Source organism: Vulpes lagopus, chromosome 5, assembly GCF_018345385.1.
Source record: "Vulpes lagopus strain Blue_001 chromosome 5, ASM1834538v1, whole genome shotgun sequence".
Taxonomy (NCBI): domain Eukaryota; kingdom Metazoa; phylum Chordata; class Mammalia; order Carnivora; family Canidae; genus Vulpes; species Vulpes lagopus.
In genome coordinates this window covers 8683728-8702115 of record NC_054828.1, presented here as the reverse complement: position 1 = coordinate 8702115, position 18388 = coordinate 8683728, and the positions used below count along the sequence as shown (strand labels likewise).

At 39.3% G+C, this 18388-nt stretch overlaps 1 protein-coding gene across 5 annotated transcripts in view; it reads left to right on the top strand.

Moving 5' to 3' along the window:
- TNRC6B (trinucleotide repeat containing adaptor 6B) overlaps positions 1-18388 on the top strand; it is a 255735-nt gene that overhangs the window by 218698 nt on the left and 18649 nt on the right. For all 5 annotated transcript variants that reach the window (XM_041755373.1, XM_041755370.1, XM_041755375.1 and 2 more), the window contains 7 exons: positions 4876-5007; positions 5275-5370; positions 5547-5742; positions 12253-12390; positions 14616-14792; positions 16181-16327; positions 16591-16686. In XM_041755373.1, the coding sequence (XP_041611307.1) occupies positions 4876-5007; positions 5275-5370; positions 5547-5742; positions 12253-12390; positions 14616-14792; positions 16181-16327; positions 16591-16686 (982 nt within the window). The remainder of the gene's footprint in view (positions 1-4875; positions 5008-5274; positions 5371-5546; positions 5743-12252; positions 12391-14615; positions 14793-16180; positions 16328-16590; positions 16687-18388) is intronic.

Genomic DNA, 18388 nt, shown 5'->3' with positions numbered 1-18388 from the left:
TTCTCTGACTTTTTTTGCTTAATAGCGTTTCTAAGATTTCCCCCTGTTGATTTGGGCAGTTGTGGTTCATATAGTACTCGGTTCGGTTACATGAATACACCATCATTTATCTCTTCCACTACCAGTAGACATTTGGGTAGTTTCCAGATTTCTGCTATTACGGAGCAGCGCTGCTATGAATATTCCTATATTTGTCTCCTAGGATGAATTTGTTTCCTAGGGTACTGATGGATCATACGCATGTTTTACTTTGAGTGGTGGTTTCTTTAGCTAATTTCAAGGGAGAGGAATATTGGAGGTGGGCGGGAAGAACAGGCTCTTGGCAAAGGACAGCATACATTCTCAAGACTCAAGAGAAATGGATTGATCAAGAGACTAGTTGATTTGTTCAGTAGAGTTTTTAAAACTGAACTTAGAAGTGGGAAGAAAGGAAAGCTCAGACAATGGCTATTTATTTTGGAGGCCAGCAGGTTGGAAAACAAAATAAGCAGAGTAGATTTCCCATGAATCATAGAGTCTTTTCCCTTTAGAAAGGAAATTAGAAACAATGCTGATGGCCTAGGAATAGCACTATTCCATAGAAATATAACACAAACCACATAATGGAGTATAAAGTTTTTGGTAGCCACATTTCAAAAGATAAAAGAAACAGGTAAATTTTTTTTTTATTTTATATATGTATATATAATTTTTTTTTAAGATTTTATTTATTTGACAGGCAGAGGGAGAGGGAGAAGTAGGCTTCCCCTTGAGCAGGTAGTCGAATCTATCTGTCTATGGGAGCTGAAGGCAGATAGATACTCAAGGCTTCGCAATTTAAAAAATTTTTTAAGAGAGAGAGTGTGTGAGTGCAGGAGGGAGAAAGAATCTTAAGCAGGCTCTACACCCAATACAGATCATTATCTGAGCAGAAATCAAGAGTTGGATGCTTAAATGACTGAGCCACCCAGGTGCCCCAGATTGAAATATTTTTAAAAGAAATCTCTACACCCAATGTGGGGCTCAAAGTCACAACCCTGAGATCAAGAGTTGCATGCCTCACCAATATGAGCCAGCCAGGCACCCCATGAATATTATATTTTAACTTATTAATAAGTCACTCCACCAGATTCTTTTCTGATCTATTATTCAACTTGTTCCCAGTTTGTGTTTCCCTATCTGGTCATTGATGGGAATTGGAGTTGATAGAGCTGAGGATAATCCAGTAGTATGTCAGTAAAAATTTCTTTCTGACTTGAAAGTGATTGGGCTGGGAATAGTCATTTACTAATCCACACAACTGTTTTAGCATTTAGCCTATATTTATACATCTTGTCTAAAACAAAGACAGCTTGTCAAATAGCTTGTCAAAATAGAGATTTTGACAACTGTATCTTCTTATAATCCAAGATTTTTTAACTAATTGATAAAATGAGTTAAGACTTTTGAGCAAATTTATGGTTCTTGATTTCTTAGGTGCTCAAAAAGCCATCTTTTTGATATCTAGTCTAGAATCTAGCCTAGAATTGGTACCAAGTTCATCAGTGTTTAAGCCACTTTCTTTATTGTTTCAAAAATTATTTTAAAAACTTCCCCATTCTCCCCACTTCTTGTTGGGGAGAGGTGCCCACCTTGCTCATAATACTCTGGGCCTCCTGCCCTTTCTTCCTGGCAGCAAACCTATAGAGAGGATTGCCCCATTCTAGTTACTGCTGGCTAAGTTTGTAATTCGGTATCAGGAAGCTTGCATTCTCCAAGATCAGCTTTCTCAGTAGTAAAGGGGATATTTTGGCCCCACATGCCTTCATCTTGTCTTAAAAATTCATGATTTCTGCAAGAAAGAGGAGGGGTTATTATTAAACTCCCCTTGAAGATCCCCAGACTTCCTCAAAGATCACAGAAGGTCTTGGCGATTCCTTTCACAAATTCTTTGTCTGTTGTAGGATTTAATTTGTCTTAACCCTTTTGGTTGAACGTCTTTGTTCTTAACGGAGAAGACAAAAGCTGTAAAAATTTTATTTTCACTTAATTTAACTTAATTTCCATTTAATCATTTAATACAAATTTAAGTAGTCTAAAGCAGTGATTCTTTTCCTAGTCACCAGAACCACACTAAGCCAAACTCTGAAGGCTCTTTTAATCTGCCTGTTGTTTTGCAAGTCTCCATTTATTTTATGTTGCAATCCCCCAACATGACTTACACATACTCATCCTCGCTTGCTACCCTTACTTTCCATCTTTTGAAAATACCCCTTTAAAATTTGAGTCATCAGAAAGCTTTCATCAGAAGACCCACTGGGTCTTCCCACTGTATCTTTCTTTAGCATAACAGAGTTAAATTAATGCTTCTGAGTCACCATCTCTGCCACATTCTCAAGAATACTTGCCTACCTTTCCTTTGATACTTTCTAGTCTAGAAACATCTAGGTTTAAATTTCCTGTCCAGGGCTTACCAACTCATTTTATTCCAAGATTTCAGCCACTTTCACTTAACCTATCAATGCCATCATTTGGGGAAGTATTTTGGGTTAAAGTAACAGTTCTCCCAGCTGTTTCCTCTCTACTCTCTAAGAGATGCTGAGGGTTGCCAACCAGTGAGAACACTTGTTTGATTTTCTGTTTTAACAGTTGGACGCTTAGCAGATGTGAGCTCAGAGCAAGCACACCACCCCTGTGCATTGTGCCTTTGCACCAGTTTTATGGCCAGCACGAGGGACTTGGTATTTAAGAGGAAAAAAAAAGTAAAAATTTTAATAATAGTCTTTAAGCACTGATTATAGGTTGAAACGATAATTTAGATATATTGGGTTAAATATATATATATGTTATTGGGGAGCCTGGGTGTCTCAGTCAGTTAAGTATCTGCCTTCAGCTCAGGTTATGATCCCAGAATCCTGGGATCAAATCCCATGTCAGGCTCCCTGGGGAAGCCTGCTTCTCCCTCTGCATATGTCTCTGCCTCTCTCTTTGTGTCTCTCATGAAAAAATAAAATATTTTTTAAAAATTAAATCGTTTTAAAAACTAAATCTTAAAAAAAAATAAGGTAAGTTCTAAGATCATAAAATATATTACAATTCAGCCCAGCTGCTTAAATATAACATAGGAGAGCAAAACCTATTTTAAAATATGATAGATAAAAAATAAAATAAAATATGATAGATTTTAATTGACAGTAAGCTAGTGTGAGAGTTGGGAGTTAGTATGCAAGCATCAAAAAAACTGAGATCTCAGTCATTGTTAATAAAAGTCTGGCTTTTAATAGTAATGCTAAGTTAGTGATGGTCAGGTCTACTTGTTATTTGACTACTCTAGAAAATGACTTTCTGAGCTCTCCATTGAGAAATTGGATGAGATATGCATGAAAGAACTGATCGTGTTTAGTCTGAAGATGAGGCATAAGGAACTGTAATTGTCTCTAGACATTTGAAGAGCCACCCCTGTGGAATAATATGAGCATTTATGGAGTGTATTTCTAAGCCTTTGTTGTGGATTAACTCATAAAATCCTTAATCACTAAAGTTAATATTATTTTAATTTTGGAGATAAGGAAAATGGAGGGGCAGCCCCGGTAGCGCAGCGGTTCAGCGCCGCCTGCAGCCCAGGGTGTGATCCTGAAGACCCGGGATCGAGTCCCACGTCGGGCTCCTTGCATGGAGCCTGCTTCTCCCTCTACCTGTGTCTCTGCCTCTCTCTCTCTCTCTCTCTCTCTCTCTCTCTGTCTCTCTGTCTCTCTGTCTCTCATGAATAAATAAATAAAATCTAAAAAAAAAAAAAAAAGGAAAATTGAGGCCCAGAAGGGCTAAGTAACTTGTCCTGAGTCGCTCACCTTAGAAATGGCAGCCGGTGCAATCAGCTTCCAGAACTAAACTCGACCAGTGTGTGACGTGCCACCCAAAGATTCTGTTTTCCATGGTCCCAGCTGATTCACTGTGTTCAGAGGATGAAAGTGCAGGGAAACTCATTTCAGCTCAGTGAAAACATCTTAGATGAGCAGTCCAACAGTGGGAGGGGGTCTTTTCTCTGTCCCTGAAGGTTCTGTAGCCTAGCCTAGCTCACTCCTGAAAACCATGAGAAAGAGCCAGTTGAGTCATTTGGCCTTTTAGACTCCTTTACTCTGCAACTCTGGTATGAGAAGTCATGAACTGAAACTCCAGTGTCACTTACAGGTTAATATATTTTCTTATTTGTATAACAAAAATTCTTTTTTTTTCTAAGATTTTATTTACTTATTCATGAGAGACACAAAGAGAAAGAGAGGCAGAGGGAGAAGCAGGCTCCATGCAGGGAGCCTGATATGGGACTCGATCCCAGGCCTTCAGGATCAGGCCCTGGACTGAAGGCGACACTAAACCTCTGAGCCAGCCGGGCTGCCCCCAAAATACTTTCTTTTAGGCCTTTATTTATTAGCTTGATGAAGTTTAATGTATTTTGTTTCCATTTCCAGTAACAATTTCTCAGGCAAAAATCATATTGTCAATAAAACTTTTTGTCTTCCAGAAGTCTTCCTGATTACAAATTCATAACTTTTATTGTAGAAAAATTGGAAAGCCTAAGAAGAGAATTTAAAAACTCTTTTTTTTTAAGGTTTTATCTTTAAGTAATCTCTGCCCCTTACATGGGGCTCAAACTTATAACTCTCAAATCAAGAGTTGCACATTCCACTGACTGACCCAGCCAGGCGCCCCTAAAAGCTCTTACAATCTCAGTGCTCAGAGATTAACCACTATTAACACGTTAGTGTATTTCTCCTGATCATTTAATATTTTTCACAAATAGTTTTCAAGGAAAACTGTTGATGCTTGCTTTAGATCTAATAAGACCTTTTTACAGAAAAAAAAAGTTTTATTTTGGTAAGTTCTGAAAGATGCATCTTCTTTTTTTTTTTTCCTTGCTAGGTTTCTGCCTCCATGCTCAAGCAGTTTCCCAACAGTGGCCTGAATCCAGGTCTTTTCAATGTGGGGCCCCAGTTATCTCCTCAACAGATTGCCATGCTGAGCCAGCTTCCACAAATTCCCCAGTTTCAGTTGGTAAGTGGCAGATTTTCCTCCTATAGCTAAAAAACGATAATATGCTTTTTTTCCCATTTAACTTTGATTTGCTTCGTTTTATGCATGCTTAAGTGTTAATATATCAGCTCAGCTAGAAGGAAATGCCACCAGTGGACCAGGAACTTGGTGGGACTTCCCCTTTAGACACTTGATTCAGCCACTGCACTTTGGTGCAGTACCCCATCGAGTGTCTCAGTAAGCACAGCTTAGGAAACTTTGTTCCTGTATCTCCTCCCTGTTTTGTAGGCATGTCAGCTTCTCCTGCAGCAGCAGCAACAGCAGCAGTTGCTACAGAACCAGAGGAAGCTTTCTCAAGCTGTGCGCCAGCAGCAAGAGCAGCAGGTATGCAGAACTGAAAGGGTCCCTCTAGTGCTCTGTGTGAGGACTGCAGGTCCACTTCACCTCTGAGAACAAAACACAAGCCACATGCAGTCTTTTCCTGGAAGGTGCAGGATATTGGCTTATCTTGTGTCCATTTTCCCTCCAATTCCCCCTTGCCCCGGACTCCTGGCTTCCAGCTGGCTCGAATGGTGAGCGCTCTCCAGCAACAGCAGCAACAGCAGCAGCAGCAGCAGCAGAGGCAGCCTGGCATGAAGCACTCACCCTCTCATCCTGTTGGGCCCAAGCCACATCTGGACAACATGGTACCCAATGCTCTGAATGTGGGGCTCCCAGACCTTCAAACCAAAGGGCCAATACCTGGATATGGTTCTGGTAAGTTGTCAGTAGTGAAAATCACCTTAAAAAAAAAAAAAAAAAAAAAAAAACACCAGTTGTATACAGAGCCTCTGGTAGAGATCGGTCCTACATTACTTGCTCTCAGCAGCCACACGAAAGAGAGAAATATTCTTATCCCTGTCTTACAGCTGATATCCTAGAGTTTTGATGGTTTTCCAAACTCACCACACAATTAGTAAATTGTATAGCTACACCTCCAACTTCTTTGGGTCTGAAGCAGTCTTTTACATTTGAGGAATGGCAACCTGCTCTTCTACCACCAGAAATTTTTAAAAGCCAGTTAAAATGTTTGTACGCGCTGTGAGTGCCACATGAATCTGAAGTTATAATCTCTTAAAATATGTACAAACTGAAGTATTTAGCCCTACTGATGAAGTTTCTTCTTGTGGAAAAATGGGGAACTAAAATGAAGCTTATAAGGCAAACTGATAAATTCTTCTGATATTAGTATTTCATTTGAGTTAAATAGAATTAGCGCAAGTAAGGTTATACCTTTGACATTCATCAAGAATTTGTTGGCAGGCAAGTCGTAGCTCTTTCAGACCAGGGAACATGTTGTAAGCACAATCCAATCAGTGAGGCAACAGTGACTTAAAAATAAAATGTAAACATTTCAAAGATACCACACACCACAGCAGGTTCTCCTCAGAATGACAAAATTTAGGGTTTATTTTGGTAAAAAAAGATACCGTTCTTGCAAACTCAAAAATAAGAGTGGAAGAGACCTGAAATCCATGCTCCTATGAAGCAGAGTGACCCTGGACACATGGCCCTGCTCTCTGCTCTAGTTTTGTGGGGTGTCCACATGCAGAGAGGAGCAAAGACTTCAAGGATGCTGTAAGTTTTAAGGTAATTAATTTCCAGATTCACCAACAGCACTGTTTCTTTAAAATGATCTACCTGAGAACTGACTTAAATTCAAAATAACCTTTCTTCCACTTGACATAAAAGAAGAGTGAAATCTCCACCATCTCCTGTCTTTCTAAGGCACACCCATCTTGGGTATAGAAATCTAGGGTGCCAGGACGTCTGGGTGGCTCAGCGGTTTAGCGCCTGCCTTTGGCCCAGGACATGATCCTGGAGTCCCTGGATAGAATCCCACATCGGGCTCCCTGCTTCTCCCTCTGCTTCTCTCTCTCCATCTCTCTCTCTCTCTCTCTCTCATGAATAAACAAAATATTAAAAAAAGTAAGAAAGAAAGAAATCCAGGGTGCCAAGCAAGGCAATAGCCTCCTATAATGACTAATGAAGGTGTCATTAATTCTGTATTTCCAGGCTTCACCTTCTTAATCATGTTTTTTGTTACAGATAAAGCTTGATATAAGATCCTGGATATTTTTATATGTGTTGAGTTGTGAATTTAGACCCTGTATATAATAATAAAGCAGGGCAACTTTGCTGCTTCTGTCCCTTTTGTCAAAGAGTACATAGCTCTCAAAGTAGAGTCCAGTCATACAAAGCAAAGTGAACATCTGGAGCCCTGGGTGGCTTTTCCACGTGTTTAAATGCATACAGTTCTTTTCAGGTCTTCTCAGTACTCATCCCCTAGGGCATATCCAAGGTGGAAAGAAAAGTATCTTTGACCAGCTTGAGCAACAGGAGTTAGTGACACAGAGTCTCTTAAATACGTGTTTCTTACAATTTATCAGGTAACACCTGTGAATAAACCTTTTATGTGCTTTGCTTTAGATTGGGTGTGCATTAGTTAGTTAGTTAAAAACCTAACATCATAATGTATTTATTCCAATGACAGTTCTTATAACATGTTTAATAATTATTGCCTTTTATTAAAATAAAATTCTAGGAGGTTGGGGGGGGTTACATGTTAGCTGTGAATCTTAGTTTTCAGCAGCATAGCTTCTCATCAAATAAACAGAAAATTTTTATCATAATGTCTTATTAATGATGTTATTTGTGGTTATTGTACTGGAGGCATAACTTTCCCTGACGGCTGAAGGATCAGAGTTCAATCTGCATACATACATTTACTGAAGAAAGGGCATGTTTTTTATCATACTCTTGTTTCAAAGTAACTTACAAATTTAACTATGTATTATAAACCAAATTAAATAAGCAGAAAAAACATACTGACTTACTAATTTATTTCTATTTGGTAACTTATGAAACAGTAGATAAATTTTATTAGGTCTTTATCATATTAATTGTGATCTGACCACTTATGATCTGCCTTATAAGATGCATTTTACAATTTATTTCATAGTTTAAAATTTCCTTAATTCCTTAATATTATGACATTTATTTGAATTGAAAAATACATTTTGGAACTGAAAATAAATCTGATTTGGCTGCCTATTTTGAATAAACTAAATCTATAGCTAGAAGATTTTTTTTTTTTTTTTTGTAGGTTCAAGAGTGCTTTAATGGGGAGCGCTCCCGGGCGAGGTTCCATGACTCGGAGAGGTGGCCCGAGTCAGGAAAGTTGCCTATAGCTATAAGATTTTGATGAAAATTCAAAGCATACAGAGAAGTTAATTTTTTTCAAAAATTATATAGCAAAGATGTAATAAAATGAATAATATTTCAGTTTTGCTGCTGCTAAATATTAAACTAAAAGAGACAAGTAGGCGGAAGAGAAGCAAGAATAATTAAAAATCTCTTAGTCCTAATAAAGCCTCTCTTGCTATATTTTCTCAGAATTAAAAAGTTGAATGACTTTAATGACTGCTTAACTGATCCTTGACTGATTGTTTTTATAAAATAAATGGTTTATAATTCTCTGCTTTTAACAGAATTGAAAATATACCTAACTGAATTGTCCGGGGATAATGACCTATCTAAATAGGATGTTTTAGTATCTGTGTTATTGAGCCGGGGGCGGGGAGGGAATATAGCCGAAAGGAATTCAAGAAGTAAGTGATGTTATAACAAGACTCACTCTTTTCCTAATTACTTATATAAGATGCCTTGGTGCTTTTTTTGTCTGTAGGAATTTTAAAAATAGGAATAGTGTGAACTCCGTCTCATATCTCTCATTCATGGGTATCTGAACCAATCAAGAAATAAAGTCCCTCCTCTTATTAGAAAATGTATTCCCAGGGTGCCTCGGTGGCTCAGTCAGTTGGGTGTCTAACTCTTGATCTCAGCTCAGGTCTTGATCTCAGGGTCATGAGTTCAAGCCCCGTGTTGGGCTTCATGTGAAGTGTGGAGCATACTTTTTAAAAAAAAAAAGAGAGAGAGAAGTAAAAGAGGAGCACCTGAGTGGCTTAGTCAGTTAAGCATCTGCCTTTGGTTCAGATCATGATCCCAGGGTCCTGGGATCCAGCTCTACATCAAGCTCAGTGAGGAGCCTCCTTCTCCCTCTCTCCCTCTGTCTCCTGCTCGTGCTCTCTCTCTCAAATAAATAAGTAAAATCTTAAGAAAAAGAAAATGTGCTTCCAATAAAATTTTACTTTTCATGTTTAAAATTTATAAAAATTTGGGGGTTTAGTCGGTAGAACAGGCAACTCTTGATCTCAGGGTTGTAAGTTTGAGCCCCACGTTGGGTAGAGGTTACTTTAAAGGGGGGGGCAACTATGGGTGATTTGTTTCTTTTATCATGTTTTTTATTGGAATTATTATAAAAGCACTAATTCATTTTTTAATTTATAATAAAAGGAATAGTGGGAAAGAAAGAACTAATAGAGACAAAAGAATATGAAAGAGGAAATCCCAGTTTCCTCAAGGAGGTAACACTAAGCCAAAAGGTAATGATGAATAGACAGTGAAATGAAGTGTGTGGCAGAGAAAGTAATTCTGGCCAGGGACAGATAAGGCAGGCCCAGGGTTGGATTTGTAGGAGTGATGAGATAGGTAAAAGGGGATGTACTTCGGAAATGACTCCCTGGGAGAGCAAGGGCCCTGTCTAATTTTGCTTTGTCCCCCAGCTCCTCACAGAGTCTGGCACAAAATTAGGCTTTCCAAGAGTGTGCAATTGAACTGAACTAAAGTATTTTTTTTTTTTATTCAAGTTCAAGTTCTGTTTTGGTGAGCTGGAGAATTACAGGGAGTCCACTTGGTGGACCGAGGAGGTTTGGTTTGATGAAATAGCAGGTACAGAAAGGTCAGTACTTCGCTGGGCTTTGAGGTGTGGCAGCTCACAAATAATGTAGAGTTTGTAAGTTGTGCCAGTTACTAGGGGACATGGAAGAAATGCACAGAACCATGTATAACTTTGCACTGATTCTTCTCTTCTACTTTTGGGGATTGAACCTTCCAAGGCAGTAAGTACTATCTCCTGTTCTCCTCACACCACTCTAGGTATTTCCTTACCAGACTTTGTTACTTAGTTATGATACTGCCATGCTTTGATACCCAAGTTTCTAACAAGAAAGAAGCCCACTTCTGATTCAGATGAAACTGCTCAAACTGTCCCCTCTCCTAAGATGTCTAACTCTTAACTGATTTTCTACACATACGTGTCACAAAAGGACTCTAAGCAGGTGAAATTAAATAACTAATCCACTTTGAGTTCTAAAGACATTTCAGAGCAACTATAAAGAGATGTATAAGGAATGGCTCTTTGTCTTCTTAGTAATCCTCACATTCTTCTTTCTGATCTTCACTAGAATCCTGGGTTATTTTCAAAAGGTCTTCCTCCATTGATTGGAACCAAGCTTTCAGATAGCCTGGAGTCCAAGTACCTTGGGCTGGTTTTCTCTGTCAAGGGTAGATAGAGAAGGAACAACTACTTAGGCCATTAAAGCTTCTGTCAGAGAAAGCCCTTATTCCTCTCAACTCCCCTGTCCTCCAGCCTCATTTCATTTCAGCTACACAAGAAAAATGAAAATACCTTAAACTCTTCTTAGGAAAAAAAAAATCATTGAATTTGAAATATTTCCAGCTTATTCCAGGAATTTCTGATCCCCATCCCCACCTTCCCAGTAATCACACGGACTAGTAAAGTCGCTTACAAACAGTGTGAAAGGCAGTGTTCTTTATGTTAATAGCAACATTTTAAACATAGGTCAAGCTGTTGGGAATGATTGGAACTTGATTTATTATGCATTTATAAAACTCTTTTTGACAATTCAAAGAAGCACAGGGAGAAAATGTGACCTGGGCCCTCATGGGATTTGGATAAGTGGAACCTCAGAGCCATTGAGGCACCACCAGATGGTTGGAGAGTCAAGTGGGTACAGTGAGGAATCTGGCCTGGCTAGACTGGTGCATCTTCTTGAGTAACAGTAGGTGGGCTTTTGGCACCTACAGCTGCCTGAGTTTTTGCATGGTGGGATCCCCGTTCATCTCCCTGGGATGGCTGTTCTATACTTACTGTGGTCCATCTTCATTTTTACTCGGACTAGTCATTGATCTTCTCCGTTTCATTCATTTATTTTAGTGCTTTATGTTACTTTTTATGTTAAGTACATTCTGACACACAATGGATGGTGGGACCTGTGAGACTCTGCATCAGCACACCTCTCACACTGGATCTCACCTGTCCAGCCCTGTGCCATTGGAAGACATTACCCACCTACACTCCTGCTAAAAGCCTGACACCCGAGGCTTACATGAGAATCATGGCAAAGTAAACTCAACCTCCCTGTCATTGCCTATTTGAGCTTTAGGGTCTTTATCTTTGCATAAAGATTTCTTTCAAATTGATCTCTTACATTATTTTGGCTTGACCTCCATGTACCCCATTCTTATACTGCCAGTTCTTTTTCTAAAATACAAACTTCTTAAAAGTGTGTTTTTAGTAATCTCTACATCCAATATGGGGCTCAAGCTCCCGACCCTGAAATCAAGAGTTGCTTGCTCTTCTGACTGAACCAGCCAGGCATTCCCTAAAATACAAACCTTTATCTCTTTCTCTCACTTGTTAAAAAACTTCTTTATCTCCTCTCTTAGAGAAAAAAGGCCCAAAGTCCTTGGCCTGATATATAAAGACTCCTACACGACATGACTCCTCCTTTCTCCCTCATCTCCTATCGCTCTGCCTCAATTCATCCATAGTTCACCAAGCACTGGAATGTACCAGTCCATAAATGTACCTGATTGTCCTCAAACAGAGCTTTGTACTTGGCATCCTTGACTTATTCACATACCTGCCATAGGCCCTAAACCAAATGTCTCTTCTGCAAAGCATTTCTTTCCCCAGACACCATTGCCACACCTTATGGTTGTTGTTATACCATTTTAGTTTGATGTGTGGAGTTTGCTGAGTTGGCGAATTCCTGGCCCCAGCTTTCTGTCTGGCACAGTTGTTAGGTAAATAAATCAATGAAGGCACAGGTGCACTGAGATGTTCTCAATTAGATGGCAGTCATATACATTTTCATGCCTTAACAAAGAGTCATTGCTGCTTTAGCAAGCAAAAGCCAAGATAAGCATTTTGAATCAGAATCTCTGTTTCTGAGTGAAGAAACTTCTTGTGAATTAGTCTTTAAATGACAAGTGAAGCTATCAGTTGGTTTTATCTTAGAACTCTTGGTTGTTGATACTAGAAATATATAGGAAGATGTAAAACGTGGTTCTCTATTTTAGGCTTCAGCTCTGGCGGCATGGACTATGGCATGGTTGGTGGGAAGGAGGCTGGAACAGAGTCTCGCTTTAAACAGTGGACCTCCATGATGGAGGGACTGCCCTCTGTAGCCACACAGGAAGCCAATATGCACAAAAATGGTAAGAGCAAGCAAAGCCTTATGAATTGGAGCTATATAACCCTCACAGGCCTTGATGATATATCCTGTAAAATTATTTTGAAGCACAAATTTTTAGCTTTGTCTTAATCTCTTGATTTTTTTTTTCCCTCCAAATCCTATGATCGCCTATGAGAGGAAGATCAAGGTTGTATATATTTCAAATTATAAGAAACTTAAAATGCTAGTTGTAATTAAGGGGAGCAAAATTTCCCACCTGCAGTGGGATTGAGCATAGTAGCAGTGAACTTGAGTACCCATAAGGATGAAACCCTAACATACTGGCTGAGAGAACAGAACCCATTTTTTAGGGTGTAAGAGATTACAACTAGTATATATCATGTTGATTATTCAAACTATTTAATCTCCAAAAGATAGGTGACTAATAGTCCATGAGATTTGAACTTTCCCACAAAGTTTTCTTGTTTGGTTGGTTGGTGGTTTTTTAGCTTTCTTGTTCTTAATGAATTATACTGTCTGCGAAGGGGCATTGCAGGCTTTGGTTGTGAACTGCGGGCCCTTCATTTCCATCATTCTGTAAATGCTTCTCTGTGTCCCTGTAAAAAACAGATAAAAGGTCTTTGAATTTTCCTTCAGCCTTTGTTTCAATGTTTATTTCATCTGACAGGAATTCACCTGGATTCAGGCTACAGTCATGAGAACTGAGTATAAATGGGTGTTGTGCTGGTCCTGCTGCAGTTCCCTGGCAGACCTCAGCCTCACGAATCTGAAAACTTTCAGGGTTCCTTTATAAACTACTGTTTAGTGCGCCTCTCTGAGAGACTGTAAAATGGCCGCATGGAGCTTTTCCCTGTTATCCCTAAGCGCTATCATTTGATTTCATGCCACAAAATCAAGAATGATTTATTGAAACTATAAAATCTGTCTCTAGACTGAATAATTCAAGCCCAGCATTTGTAGCTTTGGGCACTTACCCTGCTTCTTTAGGCTGATGATTCATCAGGTCGCCTTGTCCCCAAAGACATGATAGGTGCATGATAATAAATACAGAGTGTCATGTGAGAGGATATCTTAAAGCTAAAATACCCAGTTGCCTTTTCAGAGCTCAGAGATACTGTGTTCCCCATTTCCTTACCAATACCCAAGGTAATCGAGCTCTTCATTTCCTAGACTTCACTGTAATATGCCCTTGAGTCAAATTTCTGTCAGTGGCTCCAGAAACACAAGTGACTTCTTAGCTGAGGGTGAAGGTGGTTTTGATAATACTCCTGCTGAGCCAAACCAAGCAGATTATTTTAATCAATACTTACACGAATATTTTAATACATCATCCTGGAAATAATTCTCCCTGTTTATAAACAGCATCCTAAGGGTAGATCAAGTGACACAATGCAGCATGTAAAATTCATCTGAGAAATAAATAGAGGGGTATCTCACAGAGGCCAAAAATTTTATTTAAAGGAAAGATCAAAAAAAAGAGGGGGGAGATCACTTTTTGTTAGGTTAAGAGAATTTTAAGCTTTTAATGTTTTTCCTGCCTCATAGCATCTAAAATGCATAAAAGGGTCACAGACAGAACCACTGAAATGCTCTTAGGAAGACAGTTACAAAGGATTGGCTGTTCTTCGTGTGTGGGGCCACGGGTTTCAGAGCGGCAGCGTTCCCTGCTGATCTTGTGCTGGCAGAGACCCTAGGCAGGAATTCCATCTCATTGCTTTGGAATTCAAAGGAATAGCAGATGCTTTTCTCTCCAGTAGACTCTATTTACAGTGCTTCTTCCAGCTAACCTAGGTCTGATCAGCCCTGAAAACTTTGGGTGGGTGGTGTCAGCACCAGTGTAGTGAGAACGCTTCCTATGCACTGCAGATTGGGTAGTGTTTTTCCTATTTCTCATTCTTGAGTCATTAGTATCAAAACTAGGGATGATGGTATGATTCGTAGTTGATGAAAGCTTCATTAATTTAAGACCATGGAATTTTAAAACTGAAAGACAGATTCAAGAATGAGAACAGTGCTGTATGCCTAAGTAAGAACCTGAAAGGCTCAGGAAAGTGAAATGAATCGTTCGTAGTCATTCTGCTTATGAATTATATACTGGCTCTCCAGGGCAACGTCACGTTCCAGCACTTTTTTTTTTCTTTTTACTGCATAAACATCAGAATACTGTTATTGCTGAATAATTGATTTGACAAGTTCTGTTGATAGGAATCCTTTCTGGGTATGAATTGATTTCCCCTCTCTCCGCAGGCGCTATTGTGGCCCCTGGTAAGACTCGAGGAGGGTCACCGTACAACCAGTTTGATATCATCCCGAGTGACACACTGGGTGGCCATACGGGTCCTGCTGGTGATAGCTGGTTACCTGCCAAATCTCCACCAACAAATAAAATCGGAAGTAAATCCAGCAATGCCAGTTGGCCTCCAGGTATTTTCCAGGAAATGTTTTTTCTGGTATATCATTTGTTTTTAATTCTTAATTTTGGGTTCTGAACAGATTGCTTTTACCAGTTATTAAGGCACTTTATTTTTTTCATTTAGTCAGTATTGTCTGATAAAAGCAAGGCATGTGCTGTGCTGTGGGAAGATAGGAAATTCACATTAGATCAGGTGTCTGCTCTATAGACTTCAGTCAGGAAGATAAGGTGTGGACACTGATCACCTGCGAGGCAGGTAACTGATGAACACTGCATAGGCATAGACAAGCTGAAGGAAGTCAGAGGAGTGGAATCTGGAGGTGAAAGAAGGTGATAATGGGAGCCTTGTAACATGGATTCTTCTGAAATGTCCATTTAATTGGCTTGTTTATTCATGAAGCAAGTGTTTATCATCAGTTAGGTTCCAGGTATGCAGTAGTGATGCAATGAAACTATTTGTTATTTTTTCCCTCTCTTTTTATTTTGATATAAGTCATCTATTTTCATTATAGAAAAATTTTTAATTTAGTTTAGCAAGAATTAAAAATCAGTATGTCTTTCTAAACTTCTTCCTAGATAGATATATTTATAATATGTGTATAGTTTCCTTCCTTTTTAAGGCTCATAACACATGTTTGTGTATAATACTATATTGCTTTCCACATTTGGGAAAACAAAAGTTTGTTAATCCTATCCCACAGTTTTAAATAGGATTTCAATTGACCAGTAAAAAAAATTTTTTTTAAACAGTTATCCCGTATTCTAGGCTTTCTCATGATAAGCCAGATTATTCCTGCTCTTTGTCTCTGGATGTTGTATGTGCTAGTGGTCATCTGTATTGTTTTCTTTTGTGCATCTGAGCCAATTTCCAGTGAAATAAATGAGAGAAGTCTAATCTCCAACCCAGATTTTCTCTCAGTTTTTATCCTGGATGCCTGGACAGTTCTCTTGAACATCAGGTTACTTACTCCTGCCTTCACTGCTCTCAGCCCAAATGTTCCTGGAAGCAGGAAGAGCAGTGGCCAGGGCCAATTGCTGATGAGCCCTGGCTCAGAGTCACAGAGAGATAGAGAAAGCGTGCTTAATAACACAGAGGTGCTGGTATAGTATACGTTCAGGCTGAGTTTTTTATTTTTAATTTTATGATAAAAGTGAGATAAAATAGATTGAGTATTCTACTTTTCATGGATCTATTTCTTGTATCAAAAACTAACTTGAGGGGTGGCTGGCTGTCTCATTCAGAAGAATGGGAGACTCTTGATCTCAGGGTTGTGAGTTTGAGCCCCACATTGGGCACTGAGTTTGCTTTAAAAAGAAAAAGAAAAAAAAAAAACCTGACTTGATTTTATCTTTTTTTTTTTAACAACCTCCTACCTCCAATATTGTCTTCTTGTTTTAGAATTCCAACCAGGAGTGCCATGGAAAGGTATCCAAAACATTGACCCTGAATCTGACCCCTATGTCACCCCAGGAAGTGTACTGGGGGGTACAGCTACATCTCCCATTGTAGATACTGACCACCAACTTCTGCGGGATAACACCACAGGTAAATGAATGAGGCATCCTTTGTGTTTATTCAACACTCCACATTTTTGTATCTGTCAATCTGTGGCTTCATTTGTACTTGCTAATAATCTAATAATTTTAACTAGAAAACAAAAAATATGTCGCTTTTCAGGTTGTTTGGGATACGTTTTTAGATATACTTTAATCTTGCACTGAAGGTTAAATAAAATACTTCAGGTTTCACTGGTTATACTGATATCTGTCTGCAATATTTTCATCTTGTTTTCCCTTTGTCACCCAAAGGGTCTAATTCTTCCCTCAACACCTCGCTGCCTTCACCTGGTGCCTGGCCCTACAGTGCCTCTGACAACTCCTTTACCAACGTTCATAGCACTTCAGGTACAAGTATGACCTACATGTTTCCCTTTGGCTAGCACTTTTTCCATCAGGATCCCTTTTACAAAAGAAACGGGCATTTATTTCTTAAGGAGTGCTTCAACAGAAGTTGAATAGCTAGGTCAGCACAGATGGATGCACACCTCTTACACTGGCCATGTTCTCAAGGAGCTTCTAGTTGCACAGAGACAGAATGAGACATAGAGCTTTAGGACAGGGCAGGTGGTGATATACCTGCAGGGAGCCTTGTGGATATTGACAGGGCAGAGGTGAAATCTTTGTGCCACAAGTGCTTTTCTTGAGCCAGTCTGCTGAAGGAATCATGGGCCAGGGGAGGAACCAGGGAAGTCCAGGTTATTATTCCTAAAGCAACAAATTATAGTTTGCTTATCTTGAAAAAAAAATCTTTCCATTTACAGACAAAGGCTCAGATGGCCAAGAGGGAAAAAAAAGAGGCCCTTAATTAATTCTACCTTAATTGTTGAATTGTGTGTGTGTGTGTGTTTTAAGATGATAGGGAATAAAAACATAATGGATAGAATAAAGCCTTTGAAGTCACTCACTCAGCACACTGCCTCATAGATTGGTAGAGAGACTATCTGTAATTGGCACCGTGGTCTTGCAAAAGTTAGACCTCAAGCCATTAAAGTCATTATGGCTTCTGTTCTATATCCATGCAAAAGCAAATGGAGCAAATCCTCAGCTACTTCCTAAGATACTATAGGTGAATGGCCTTACAAATTGTCTTTAATTCACCTCCATGTCGTATCAACAGGATCACAATAACTGTCATTTACTTGAATGCTCCTGCAGACCAGGCAGCATGCTGAGCCTTCAGCATGAATTCTTACTTTACCTTCACCAAAGTCTGGGAGGAGGTCCTGGCCTTCTCCCCATTTTGTTGATGAAGAAACTCAGACTCAGTTTGCTAATATTTGCCTCAGGTCTAAGTGAGTATGTAAAGGCGCCAACTCAATAATCCATGCTTCTAATGACCACCCCACATTATACTTTTATGAGACTTCTTCCTTTACATGTAAAAACTCATTTTTCAACCCAACACTTTTATTCTGGTAATTGACCATATCTTCAGTTGAACTATTTTATCTTTTTTCTGCAATTGAACATTCACCTGAGAGATGACCCAAGAATCTTACCCCAGACATGTCTAAACTGAATGTATACTTTTCTGAACTGCGCCCCCACCTCCCCAATATTGTTTTTCCTTCTTAACTAAGTCTTTGTTTTTCTTTATGATGCCTCTTGCATCACTGAGTCACAAAGTCTCCAGATTTTTCTTGCTTGCTCCATGGATCCAGGCAGTAAGGATGTCTCCCAGAGGATGTATTCTGCAGCCACATCTCCCATCCATTTCTTCTGCTCCATTCTACTCGCTGTCACCCAGGTTGAGAGCCACATGTAAATGCTACATGTTCAGTCTACTGCAAGAACTCCTAGTAGCATCCTCATCAGCCCCCAGCTTACCTTTCTGGCCTTCTTTATCTCTACCCCTGTGAAATACTGTTTGGCCAAAACTGGGAGAAAACATATTTGGTACATATAGAGTTTAAATTTGACATTGGTCTATATTCTCCTATCTTTCTGAGCCTATCCATTTATGTAAATCCTCCCAGACCTGTCTTTGCAAAGCCTTTGGCAATGGCTGAGCAGTATCTTCTCTGTGTATTGAACATATGTGATGATG